Source organism: Brassica oleracea, chromosome C6, assembly GCF_000695525.1.
Source record: "Brassica oleracea var. oleracea cultivar TO1000 chromosome C6, BOL, whole genome shotgun sequence".
Classification (NCBI taxonomy): domain Eukaryota; kingdom Viridiplantae; phylum Streptophyta; class Magnoliopsida; order Brassicales; family Brassicaceae; genus Brassica; species Brassica oleracea.
Window position 1 is genome coordinate 12,426,025 of NC_027753.1, and position 14,311 is coordinate 12,440,335.

General features: G+C 31.7%; 1 protein-coding gene and 1 pseudogene across 3 annotated transcripts; both read left to right on the forward strand.

Moving 5' to 3' along the window:
• The first annotated feature begins 6,752 nt into the window (after nt 1-6,752).
• LOC106297031 lies at nt 6,753-8,476 on the forward strand. 3 transcript variants are annotated; one of them, XM_013733308.1, is made up of 5 exons: nt 6,753-7,077; nt 7,292-7,389; nt 7,518-7,674; nt 7,825-7,899; nt 8,079-8,476. In XM_013733308.1, exons 1-4 carry the CDS (start codon nt 7,030-7,032, stop codon nt 7,882-7,884), a joined length of 363 nt encoding a protein of 120 aa, XP_013588762.1. In that variant the 5' UTR covers nt 6,753-7,029; the 3' UTR covers nt 7,885-7,899; nt 8,079-8,476. The 3 variants fall into 3 exon arrangements, with proteins under 3 accessions (XP_013588762.1, XP_013588763.1, XP_013588761.1); XM_013733309.1 differs by having other exon boundaries at nt 8,162-8,476; XM_013733307.1 differs by lacking the exon at nt 7,825-7,899 and having other exon boundaries at nt 7,518-7,784.
• LOC106297507 lies at nt 8,135-13,905 on the forward strand (annotated as a pseudogene).
• Nucleotides 13,906-14,311: the final 406 nt, after the last annotated feature.

Consider the following 14,311-nt stretch of genomic DNA (forward strand, 5'->3'; position numbering starts at 1 on the left):
CCATTGCTTGACTCAATACCTGAAAATAAACTAGTATGATCTAACTCACTAGATACAGACGAGAGTTGATCTAGTGTGTTAGATAATATAAATCAAACATGTCCGCAAAGCTTTCTAGAAGAAACATCGATCGACGCAGCGATAGCCCTGTCGATCGATATTTTGAAAGGTGTATCGATCGATATTCGTAAAGAATCATCGATCGACAGTTTCTCGTGATTAACATATGAGAGTTGAAATCTGAGATCCAGATTAGATAATCAGATTGATTATATCTTAGTTTGAATTCAAGAACGATTAATATCAATAAACCCCTAAAAACCCAATTTAAGTTTTACTTGTCATACCTGAGAACATACCTGAATCTAGCTATTCTCCCAACTGTTAACAACCTCAAAACAAATCAATCGAGCAATAAACTTGCTCACAAATCTATTTACTGCTTTAAAACTTATAAACCAATTAATCTAGATTTATTTCAAGACCATAATCTATTGTGTAATCCTAGAGTCTCTGTGGATTCGATCCCTAAGTACTTCATCCGAACCTCTTATTTGAGAGAGTAATTCACTCCTTAGGATAATTTGAGTGATATCAGTCTAAAAATTACAGAATTATGATTAAGTATTACAGGAACTAACTCTTCAGAAAAATGCTAATGGAATAATTGCAAATGACAAATTAAACAGCCTATCTGGTCTTTAAAATATGAATGTCTATCAAATAGAGTATAAAGGTAACCTCCAATAGTCATACTCAATTTAAAATTAGGGAGAATTAGGTAAATATCCCTAACTAAGGTCAATATTCGTTAAGTATGCATTTATTGGCTTAACGGGTCTGATGCATGCCATTTGTTACACGAGTTGACGATTTTGCCCCTCTATATGATGAAAGCTTCTGAAACGACATCGACACAGCAAGTTGCAGAAAAAGTGGGTCTGACACATTAGAGCACTTCTCCTCCACTCATTTTCTTTCTCGTCTCATGCACTCTCTTTCTTCTCACCTCACTCATTTTCTTCTTGCACTTTCTTCTTTCTACATAATTTTTATTTGTAAAAACATTTCATCCTTTCTTCTTCATCACTTTCGCTAGTTTTTGAATCATCTTTATAGTTTTTGTTTTTATCTTAGTAAAAATTTGGTGTTCATCCTCACCTTTTTTATTTTCCAATCAAGTTTTTAGAAAAACTCAGATTTAAAACTTTTTCAATGTTTTTTTTCTAATATACAAAAAGACTTTAATGAATTTTTATAAAAATTTCGAGAAAGATTTAAAAAACTTGATGAAAATCAATAATTCATGTAGTGGTGTATCAGAAGTTCAAGAAGAACCCGTTTTTGAAAACATATGTGTTAGTTGATTTTTTTAGTTAGTAGATATTTTATTTTATTAGTTGTTAAAAACTGGTGTTGCAGTTACTTAATATATGTTCGGTAAAATTTGTTCTCCTTGTCTGATACAAGGTTTGTTACTCGGTATATTGTCTGGAGCAGATAACATCCAATATATCAACTTACAACAACACTTTTAATATTTTTGGTATCAAAGAATGAGTATTAACTATTATGTATGTTTTCCTATTTAAACACATTAAATTTATTGGACATAAATTCTCAATTATTTACATAGTCAACAAACCTTATAATATTATATCAGTGTCAGCTATAAGAACAACCAAATCATGTATCATGTAATAAATCGCGAATCATGCAATAATAAACTATTCACCAGGTAACAAAACATGTATAGAATAACATATTATATATCATATAACAAATCATTTATCAAACAAGATACTGACTCACATATAATGTATCAGTCCATTTATCAGCTGACAGACCAAGTATCAAACAATATACAAGCTGACAGACAATTTATCAAATCAATTCACAAACCAAGTATCAATTATCGACAGCTCTTTTGTAAGATCTTACTCACTTTTTATCAATTATTTACTATCAATATAGGCATCACCTAACAAAACATGTATCACATTACAAATCATTTATCAGCTAACATGCCATGTTACAAAAAACAATGTTTGATTTTGTAACAACTAACAAATCATATACCAGCTAACAAATCATGTACCCGATAAGAAATAATGTATCAACTAACAAATCATGTACCTAAAACAATGTATCATCTAACAAGTCATGTATCCAAACCATGTAACATCTAACAAACTATGTAGCATTTACATCTTTTGTTAACAAGTTATAACGACTAATTTAATGTTAAAAGAATTAGTAACATACATACCAATGAGTACTCATCTCTTGGTCTTAAGTCGTGTATCAACTAACAAAATATGTCTCATATAATAACTCATATATCAACTAATAAATCGTGTATCCTACATTGTATCAACTAACAAATTATGTATATAACCATTTGACAACTTATTAACCGTTACAATTTGTGGTACATGTTTATAACAGTTAATAATGAAATAAAACTAAAGATTCACTAAAATCTAAATAATATCTGATAACCGATATAATGACGATTAACATTGAAGTTATATACATCAGAAAAAAACTAGAAGAATACATCTTGATCTAACTTAAAAAACTTCACTTTTTAACGGCTTGCAAATCTTGGAAAGAACTTTCTAAGTTGTTCCAACTCAAAACCCGATACAACTTTCGATGATGCCGCAAAACAAATCTTTTCTCCTATTTGCACACATAAATCTAAAGGACCAAAACCAAAAAGATTACCATCAAAGATCAATTTTTTGAAGAGAACAATCAAACCTATAAAATAAATTCAAAGGAAACATAAAAACTTATTTTGAATTCTTTGGTAAAAATCATTTAACAAAATCAGATCGAAAATAAAATAAGAAAAAATGGTACAAAAATATTTCAAAGGTTCATGAGATGGGATTTCATCCATTTTTTTAATTACAAAGATTTTTGGATTCAAGAAACAAACCTATAAACAAAAAATATATAAGCAGACATTAGAGATGTCGAGAGTAGAAGAGTAGATAGAAAAGTTTGAGAAAAGAGGAGAGGAGAGAAGCTTAAAATTATTAATTATTTGATAAAGAAGATTTTTATTAGATAATAAAGATTAAAGGTATGTGTTCTAACTCATGTTTAAAAAATGCGGCCACTTAGAAGATTTTTATTAGATGATAAAGATTAAAGGTATGTGTTCTGACTCATGTTCAATTAGGCGGCCCATTTAACTAATTAGGCAGTCCATTTAACCGATTAGGCGGCCCAATCAATAACTAATCGGTCCAATTATATAAACCTAAGTTATAAACTGTTAAAGTATATATTGGGCTATAGAAGAATTTCAAAGCCCAAATACTTTACCCTTTTTTTAGTATCTGAAATCTACATATAGAGTCAGATTTTGTCTCCTTTTTCATCTGTAACCGATGTGAGACTTTTGAACATCAATACTAACAATACAGAAATAAATAAATTGCAGTCAAGAAGCATCAAACCCAGGTTATTAGGCGCAGAACATGAGACTCAACCACTAGGAAATAGCGAATCTTTGGTAGTAGAATGCAGAGCTTAATATATAGACGTATACATATAATAAACATTCAAAAACTAGTCTAGAATAATTAGTTTTTTCAAATGTTTGGTATTAACATATGCTAACAATTAATTTTGTTCAACCAATAAATATAAATTTCAATGATAACATACAAAAAAACTATTACATTCTAATATATTTATATTTTATATTTAAGTTAAATATTATAATAATTGGTACGGGTCGAGATACGAGGGTTTGGAGTGAGTCATATGGATGGCGTAGTATTATGGCAGCAAAACCTCTACTCATATTGGGTCTACGGAAAACAATTGGTACGGGTCGAGATGCGAGGGTTTGGAGTGAGTCTTGGGTTCCAGATGGAGTGGCCCGACCACCTAGACATGCTGACCACATTGTATACAGACTACCCCCAACTTCTTGTTCAGTCTTTTATTAGGAATGATACCAAGGAGTGGGATACACAACTTTTACGGGATTTCTTTCACCCAGATGATATCCCTTTCATACTTGGGCTGAAACCCTCTCGCTCTCGTGCTCCGGATGGATATGTTTGGAACCACACAAAATCAGGAGTTTATTCTGTTAAAACCGGCTATGACCTACTTCGATCAACCAAGTTGAGTCTTTCACAAGAAGGGGCTATAGAACCAAGTATCACAGGCCTACAGAGCCATGTGTGGAAGATAAAGGCCCCGAGCAAGATGAAGCATTTTTTGTGCCAGACTATCTCGGGCTGTGTGGCGACGGCAGAGAGGCTCATGTATAGACACATGGGCACCAATATGAGTTATGCTAGATGTGCTGACCCACTGGATTCGATTAATCATATTATTTTTTAATGCCCCCAACCCTGCAGGTTTGAGCTTTATTGGACTATCCGTCCCTTCCGGGTTACTTCCCGAGTACATCCATTTATCAAAACATGAACTTCCTGTTTTGGAAGAGAAAAGAGGTGGCCCCTTTGAGACCACAATTCGATACCTTCCCATGGATTTGTTGGTACATTTGGAAGGCAAGGAACGACAAACTCTTAAATGGGAAAGATGTATCCCCAATCGACACTCTTCAACACGCCTCTCTTGAGGCAGAATGTTGGAGAAAAGCTAACGAGAAGGAGGAAGCAAATGAGGATCAGGACGATCCCTCCACTACATAGATTGAGACAGCGCCCCCTTGGAGGAGGCTTTACAGAAATTACAAGAGGACTTCGAGGATGTGAGGATATCTCATATTCCTCGGAGCCGGAACGGCCGGGCAGACGCTTTAGCAAAGGATGCAAAGACCAGAAGCTATCTTTTTTTCCCATATAGATCAGACCCAGACAGATGGAGATGCTCTTAGGAGAATCGGCTCATCTGTTCTCCACTTGATCTAGCTTAGATGGATAGACGACAAAAAAAAATAAAATAATAATAAAACTAATCCCCGCGTATACCCCGCTTAATCCCCGATTTTTTGGTAACTCTCTAGGCCCGGAATGGCCGCCCGACTAACGCCTAGCATAGTTCCGAACAGATGTTCTGACACAGCAAGTAGCGTCTTCGGAAAGCGTTGATGTCTGAAAAGTGTAGTGTATCAGCTAGGGTTGCACTGTTTTGGTTAGCTGCATATGTATGGGCAAAATGGTCATCAAAATTGTGCTCTCCTAAACTATGGTATGCGCGTAATTTGGGGGAGTAGATGTGGTATGGACGCCAAATTTCTCTTAAAAATATTAAACTCCCTTGAAAAAGACACATACGCAATAAAGAGTAGAACATGATTAGTTACCAAAAAAAATAGAACATGATTGTATGAAAATGTTTAGTTAGATAACAGAGCCAAATTGTCTAGATAGGGTTGTAGACTTGTGAGTTAGCATTTGCTGCATGATCATCTTTGCCGTATCCACGCAGAGAATATGCTTCTGCATCTGCACATTAAGGGCAATTGGATTACAAACATATACATATATACGAAAAGTGATTATTAAAAGTATTCAAAACTGTTCCGCTACTGAAATATAATCAGTCTCCATGTGTCGCAGTACTTTATTTAACGAAGGTTTTACCTCCCACCTTTTTTTGTTTGAGTGACAATCTACTTTCAACATCTGCAACGCATAAAAGAGAATGTGAGTTTAAGTATTAAAAAAGAAAATAAATATACTAACAAATAGCAAAATTCAAACCTGATACAAATTGGGAGTACTGTGGAAACAGATCAGACTATAAACCACAAATACTTTTAATGTGGTGCAATGAACGACTACAAATCTATATGTCACTCGTTTATATAGGCTGTAGATTTAGCTTGGCAGTCACTCTTTGTATTAATATTGACATATGAAGAATCCATATATATATATATATATATACGTCCATAACATATAAACAAATTTAGGGGTTTGACCAAAACTTTGGAAATAATAAAGGTAATTGACATAATAAAAGGTCTGCCTAATTTGTAAAGAATATCACAATTGATTACTATATAACTGATTAACATTTTCAAAAATGGAAAAATAAATTATAGTTACTAAATGTATAGGACCAATAAAGAGGAAATATTCATTCTTAAATGTCGTGCATTGAATCCCATACCATTAGAAGACCAATTTCAATTCATAAGGATATGTTGAACCGAATTCAGTTTGATAAACCAAAGAAATTTAAAACACTTGATTATATATGATAACAACTAAGAAATAGGTTACTCACAACTATATGGTCTGTATACATGTATTCTTGGCTTTTGACTGCACTATAATGATATTTTTCTTTTTGGAAATGAACTAATGTTCAGCTGCAAGGAACTGATGAACTAATTATGATACAAGGTTTTCTTGAAAATGTCTGTACGTATTTCATTACTTGTATGAAGTAATAAAGAAGTCAAGAAAAAACTAAAATCATGTCCTATGTATTAAGAAGAATTAAAGAACGCATCAGTCGTGATTAAAATGACATATATAATGGAATTTGCTTAGGTTTTCTGGAGAAAGTGGAGAAGTGAGTATAATTAATGTTCATGTATTAAGAAGATCATGATCTATCTATCTATCTATTTATATAAAGAAGAAGAGTTAACTCTATTCTGGCGAGGACACGTCATCAATTAGGTAAAGGAGGTGATGACACTGTGTCCTCTTTTTTTTATTCTTTATTTTTGGGTTTCGTTGCTTACGGTCTTCGTTTACAATTGCTGGGCTTCGATCTTTGTTTGTGCTGTCGAACATATCATACATAGGCCCACATATTTCATTAACCTTCCTCCGCAATTGGAGCCGACACCATTTAGGGTTCTATCTGTCTTTAAGTTCTCATTCATGTCTGACAATGGAGTCTCGGGAGAGTAAGTGGAGAAGAATCGTGTTGACGATTCACTGGATCGAGATATCTTAGTGTCGTTTCGTCTCCGTTTCTTATCCACTGTACCGTTAGGGGATGAATTGATTTGGTCATTAACACTCTTCTTAAATCCTTCGATCCACTGCAACCACGCATTCTCCATCAATGCCTCTTCCCTCCCTTCAAGGCGGTGCATTTACAACTATAAAAAAGGTTAGATTTCATCATGTGAACATCATCCTCACAAATCCTCAAAACCGTTGAAACTTCTTTTTCAGTAAAAAGCTTGATTTTAGATAATTTTCGTTTCGTTTATTGATTTAGAATGCTTTGAGTTTAGATGATTTGGTTTCTTTTATTGATTTGGAATGCTTGAGTGTAGATGGTTTTGTTTTTTTATTGATTTTGGGTTCGTTTGTTGTTACAGCCTGGTAGGGAGAAGAGCTCGATGAAATTCAGCAGCAAATCTATTAGATACTACTTTCTCCCCCTCATCTTCCTCCTCTTCTTCACTCTTATTGAAATGTAAGAGATGTAAACACCACTTTGCTCACTTAATATCTGTGATTTGTCTGTTTATTCATTGAAGGTTTTTATGTAGAAACATGCATGAGACTTTGAGTTCTTAGCATTTTGAGCTCCTCTTATTGCAGAATTGGATGTCTTTTGCTATACTTGGGTCAGATCAGGTACAATAAAAGCACGACAGAGACATTAGCATATGTCATGAGGCAAGCGGATAGCATAGTTTCTCAGCGTAGAGCTATTTCAGAACATCTTGCTTCAGCAAAGCAGATGGGGGTTCTTCAGGTGTCTTTACCTGCAAATGTCCAAACTGAAATCGAGCAGATTGGAGTTAAATTGAGTTCTTCTATAGCCACTAATAGTTCCAGTGATATAAGAAACTTTCTTAATTCCGTGTAAGAACAGCCCCTAATAGTTAAATTATGTCTGTTACAGAAGCCTTATGATAAAATCTTGAAAACACGATTATCACTGATTCAACTGCTTACCTTTTGACAATTTTTGGTCTCGGTAAGTGAAAAATCTGCATATTTTGTAATGTTTTTAAGTTTTGAAAGATGAGCTTGTATATAACTCCTACAAGCTCATAATCTTCCACTACATGTTTCTCAACTGTCTACTAATTTGTTAACTCCTATGATCTTATCTAATCATCTTCTCCTGCTGCTTCTTCAATTTTTGGGATACAGGTCATTACACGAGTAAAAACCCTGGAATGTTCTTTGTGTGCTTTCTTAAGTAAGAACTATCTGACTCTTTTCCTCTTCTTCAGCCGTGTGATTCTTGGATGGATTTTGGTGACTGGCAAGTCAGCTAGAGGCAAGCAATCGGCAACACGAGTGATTATCAATGTCACCTTCATCATCCTGGCTTAACGCAATCAAGTGCATAAACATTGGGTTGTTTTGAATTCAAGTGCTTTGGATAGAGTAAATATGTTCACTTTCCAGAGAATGGGAGGCAACTGAAATACGGATTCGTACTCCGCTGTTTGAGAACATATGGATTATGAAGTAGTTTGTTATACTTTTGCTTTGTTCACAAATAGTTTGTTCTATTATAATTAAAGTTTAATTATTTTCGTCAACATGCTCACCATCTTTTATATTTTCTGCTACTAAAGACAAAAAAAATATATTTAATTTTAGTAATTATAAATTAATAATGACAACAAATAATACAAACAATTCATATTTTGTTAAGTTTTTTTATTTAATCAGTTTAGCAAGATATAAATACTCAAATATAATAGTTAAATAATTTAAATTGAACTAAAATACAAGGAAAAACCTGGGATTAGCACCAAACAAGCCATAGGAAAATTATTTAAACTCTCACCGACGCATCAGCTTGCATTATTTGGGTCTCTATTTGTGGGTCGGCTAATTTGCTGGGTGCGCATACGTAGGTTTGTTACTTGACCATTTTAGCCAACTTAGTGAAATCATATATAAATCCATTCGGTGCAAGCATTACTTTTTAATTCTTTATCTCTCTCTCTATGTTCGTCGTTTCTATCCCGTATTGGAATCACCGTTACAGAGCATAAATTCGCCTAAAAGAAGAGAGATTACGGACATGTAATTTTTAGAGGATTTCTTCAAGTTAACAAGGAATTGTGATCTATGATCTTTATGTGTTTCACTTGGATCCAACCATTTGAGTGGCTGACGATTGGAAAAACTTCAATATGCCTTGCTAATCCATCTCTAAAACAACAAAGTGATTTAGAACCTTTAAATTATATCTAGATTAACATTAATTAACAAATCTAAACCATATGATCTAATCTTATATCAGAGAATCATATTTAGAAATTGATGCGAATCTCTGTTAAATCCAAGTTTCTTCACGAGGACGACTATTAATTTGGGGATACCTGCCAAAACAGAACAAAAACAACTCAACTTAACTAAAATAATATCTGTCAATAATATCTCTCAATTGTTCATTACATAATTTCAATGAAAATTTGCCAAAACAGAACAAAAAAAATAACATGGTTGTACCTTTAGTTTAAATTTTTTTTGCCCATTTTTTGTCCATTTTACCCTTTTCATTTCTAAAACTTAATGAAATAAAAAGTTTTATGAATTAAAAAATAATAAAAAATACAAACAATTGATAAAAACAGCCATATACACAAACTGATATTTTTTTGTTGAAAAACTTGATAAATTAAAATTTCAAATTATTTTCTACTAAAAGTATATTTCATCTTCTACGGAAAATATGTTAGTAGAAATTAATTCCAGATTAAACAAGTTCATCTATTTTTAGAACGAACAATCTACTTTTAATTAAACTTCTAAAAATAAGGATTATGAATTCTACTAATTATAAAGTTAGCTATTTGTTCTACGAATGCACTTTTTACTTTTATGAAGTATTCTAAAATTCTAGGAATGTGAAATCTAGATACTATTCAAACGGCTAAATGAGGTAGAATCTACTTATGGGATTTTGGTCTTGTTTCTACGCAGTGTAGAAAATGCCTTCTACGGATAAGAAAACCTGATTTTGGCGAAAATTATGGAAGTTTTAGTTAAGAAAATATTCTAAGAATATTTGTAATACTCTAACTTCCCAAAAACAAATATAGGTCGATTTACATTGTCACAAATATAAAAAAAAAATATTTGTAATATTCTAATTTCCCTAAAATGTGTTTGCAGTTTTCGTGATTATTAAACGTTTTTTCAAAAAAACATTTTTTCCTTTTTATTAAACTTTTTAGTAAAAAAATTAAGTTAAATTTTTTATTTTAACGTTTTTAAAACGTTTGTAAAAAAATAAAAAATAAAATAAAACTTTGTAAAACGTTTTTAATAAAAAATAAAACTTTTAAAACGTTTTTAATAAAACTTTAATAAAATAAACTTTGTGAACTTTATAAAAATAAAAATAAAACTTTATAAAAACAATTTAATAAAAAAAAATTTAATAAACTTTATTAAAAACGTGTTAAAAAGTTTTATTTTTAAAAAAGTTTAAAACGTTTGTAAACTTTTATTTTATTAAAAATTTTAATTAGAAAACTAAAATTTTAATCTTGATGTTTTTAAAACGTTTTTTTCCTATTTATTAAATTTTTTAAAATTCAATTAAACTCTTAAATTGTGTTTAATGTGTTTAATTTGATTAATCAATGGTTGGTTTTGGGATTATAAAAAATTTATACTTAAGGGACAGCTTTCTCTTTCAATTGCACTTGGTGTTTTTTTTGTTTCGTTTTGGAAAATTTCTCTTTCAATTGCACTTAATATGGATTGCAGATACATGTCTTTTTCTTTGGCAATAATCTACAATTTATAGCATTTAGTTTCCATAGCTTTGTAATGCCCATAGTCACTTTGATTAGATGAGATGGGGCAACTTTATAATCGAGACTACATTTATCTGGTTTGAACTGGTTCCATATTTAACAAAAAGGAATATTTGATTGATAGGTATATTTGCTATTTAGAACCAATTTGATGTTTCCGTTTTAACCAAAATTTTTTTTTTGATGTTTCCATGTTACTTCGTTTAAGTTAATACTAGAGATCGACCGGCACACCCGCATCGACGTTGATTCTTACATTTTTATACATTGATATTTGTTTTTCATAATTAGTGTTATATATTTTAGATGAGTCCTAATATAATTAATTATATTCAAAAGATCTTGACCAAATCTGGTAATATGGTTATTTTTTGTGCAAATATCTGAACCCGTTCCAGATACATTTGTTATTTAGATATTTTTAGGTTCTTATACATCATAACTGAACTCATCTATCCAGACCCAGAAGGACCCAACTCAAAACCCACACATAAATTTATAATACTCAAGCGGGACCTAATTTAAAAAAACGATACCCAAAAAGAAAAATCAGTATCTAAATGGATAGACAATGTTCATGCCTAACTGATTTTATAAACTAATAAAAAAACTATTTTATGTGTTTGGCTAAATAAGTGAAATAGAAAGAGTTTTTTTTATTTAGTAAAATAATTATATGGAGTGAAAAATTAAATGACAATAAATGTAATACATTTCTATTATTTTAATTTAAGTTATTATTTTATTCACAAAAACATGTTTTTGAATTATGTTTTTTGATACGTAATTTTCCACCGATTGAAACTAAAATAAGTTTTAGTAAAACAAACTAAACCGAACATTTAACCATATACAAAACTCAGTTATTTTACATTTTTATTTTTATAAATGGCACAAAATTAATGTTGATTAACTAATAAATAAAAATCTGCACTATTATTATGGTAGTATAATTAATGATGTGATGTATTGTTAAAGTAATATAATTAATGAAATTGTTAAATTGACTGAAAGACAATGAAATTAACTGTATTAATGAAATTACTAAAATGACATTATATCATTTTTATATTGTTATTCAAGTTTCCAAACAATTCTCATTTATACTGTTATTCATGTTTTCAAGCAGTATAGTACTTCAGTTTTAATAATATAGATATTATAAAATACTAAATTGCAAAGGTATGACTAATACTCACTACCATGGTGACAAGACCAAACGATTACAAATAATCCAAAGGCAAACCATATGAACAAACAAAAAATGTTGATAGTAAGTATATCTTATTTAAGAAACAACAATATATCACATCCCGCGCGTAGCGCTGACTGGCCCTATCTTTATATATAAAAGAGAGTTTGCTCTCTCGTGGTGAAGCCACCTTAGCATCCATGTCTCAAATTCTTGCTCTATATTATTAAAACTGAAGTACCGTACTGAAGTACCGTACTGCTTGAAACTGTTTAAGAAAGCACTAGATCCACAATTACAGATTCAATGGTTCTTATCCCTCTTACTAGCGGTGGATCTCCCATTATAAAAAGGTAAGGCCTCATCTCATGAGAATCATCCTCACAATTCCAATTGCATTCTAAAATTTTGTTCTCTATATAATGACTAAATTCTGTTTTACTTGCTGGATTAAAATTCGGCTGTTGATCTTCCGTCGTCAAGGTGCGGCTGCTCAGAAACTGAAAAGTGCAACGCTGTGACGAGTTGACACAATCCTCTTCGATGATAAGGTATTTCATTCTTAAAACTCTTTAACAGCTTCTTTTTAAACTACATGGGCATTTTAACTCATAATTATCCAAACTTCTGTATTCAGATATTGATTTAAACTCTTTTGAATGAGAAATCTTGAAACTGTTGGTTGATTAGGCTTTTTTCACATGTGATTCAGTTGACACTCGAGACACCTTCCGGCACCACCATCTCAAGGCGGGTACTCTGTTCACTGTTAGCGGATTTGAGGACGTCTCAACCGTCTCTCCATCTTTCACTCTAACCTCGCTCACCTCCCTCCTCTCGAGATCTTGCTCATCATGGTCAATCTCTCTTCTTCATCTTATGATTTGAATCAACTTTGAAACTGAACTTTGATATTGGATTACAGATTGTGGAGTTTTAGTTCGTCTACGGAATTAAATTGTCTCCTTGATGTTATGTATGTTGTTTGATTGTCAGTAAATTATAAATGGTGTGTCTTTTTAACATAGAAAATTTAGATCTTGGATTTTTTGGGTTTAACCACAAGCGCAACATTGTTCTATAGCTGTGTTTGAGAGAGATTTAGTGTGTATCCATGGGTTTTCGATGCGAAAAACATTATTTTTTTGCTATTTATCTGTGTTTAGATAGTGGAGCATTACGTGGCTCTAAGGTTTGAGTAATGTTGGGTACTTTCACACTAACAAGAGGTTTGATGATGTGGTGATCACTTCTCTCGCTATTTTCCTTTCTCACCAATTCTCTTGGTAAAATTTTGTATCCTTTTCACTCAGGTACATCAGTTGATTGAAGCACTAACTAGGTAACCATCTTATGCTCTTTTATTTTTGAACAACAAAAAGCTTGAAGCCTTATCAAATGGTAAAAATCGAAGGCATGTGATGCAGGTTGATATTTTAAGGACAAGGTTTTGGACAGCTTAGTATAGCCTTTTTTTGTTCTCATACAATTTTTTTGTGTACAGACAACTTAGTATAGCTTGGAAATGAAATTTAGAATTAGCCAATTATGTAAGGAATATTTATATATAAAGGTCACTCTACACAAGTATATTGTTATTGATATATAAGAAATATACTGTTAATAATATAGGAAGTCTTAGAAGCTCGAATTCTTTTAGTATTTGCATTCATTATTTTTATTGCACCCTGCACAAATGCTGTCAATCTAAAGATAAAAAACATGACTAAACTGTCTACTTGAATTGTGTGCGCAACCGTCTTGATACCAAGCTCATATTGTTTTTTTTTTTTACTTTCTATTTGATCCAATTTAATTTTGCTGCAGTTAATGTCAATGTTTCAATTTTTTTGTTTTTTTCTATATTACATGATAGCTTTATGTGAAAGATGCTTCTGATAACTGGAAAATGGTTGGAACAGATGTAGGAAACAAACTGTTCTTGAAAGAGCCATCAGCCAATGTAATTTTGTTAGATTACATTTCATCTGAGTCCTGAGAAATGCAAAGTTGTAACATATTTTGTCAGATTACATTTGATTATGTCTCCAAGTAAGCTATAATATATACACGACCTGAAGATGAAAATACATGGAAGACATGAAGTGATTTCTCTATATTTCTCTAACGTGCAAGAATATCTATATTTCTCTAACGTGCAAGAATATTTTTTTCCTACAAATAATAGGAATCCTAAATAATAATTTTGGGAGCTTTTTCTAATATTAGATCATTATTTTTTATTAAAACAAAATGAGCAGTGGACGACATATACATGCATATGCTACACAATTATCATAATTTAATCCCTTAAATTTTAAACCAACAAAGTGAAAAATCTAACTAAACAAAATTTACAATAGGGAGAATTGCCAAGTGTGACTCAAAACTTGGAGTCAAACCAA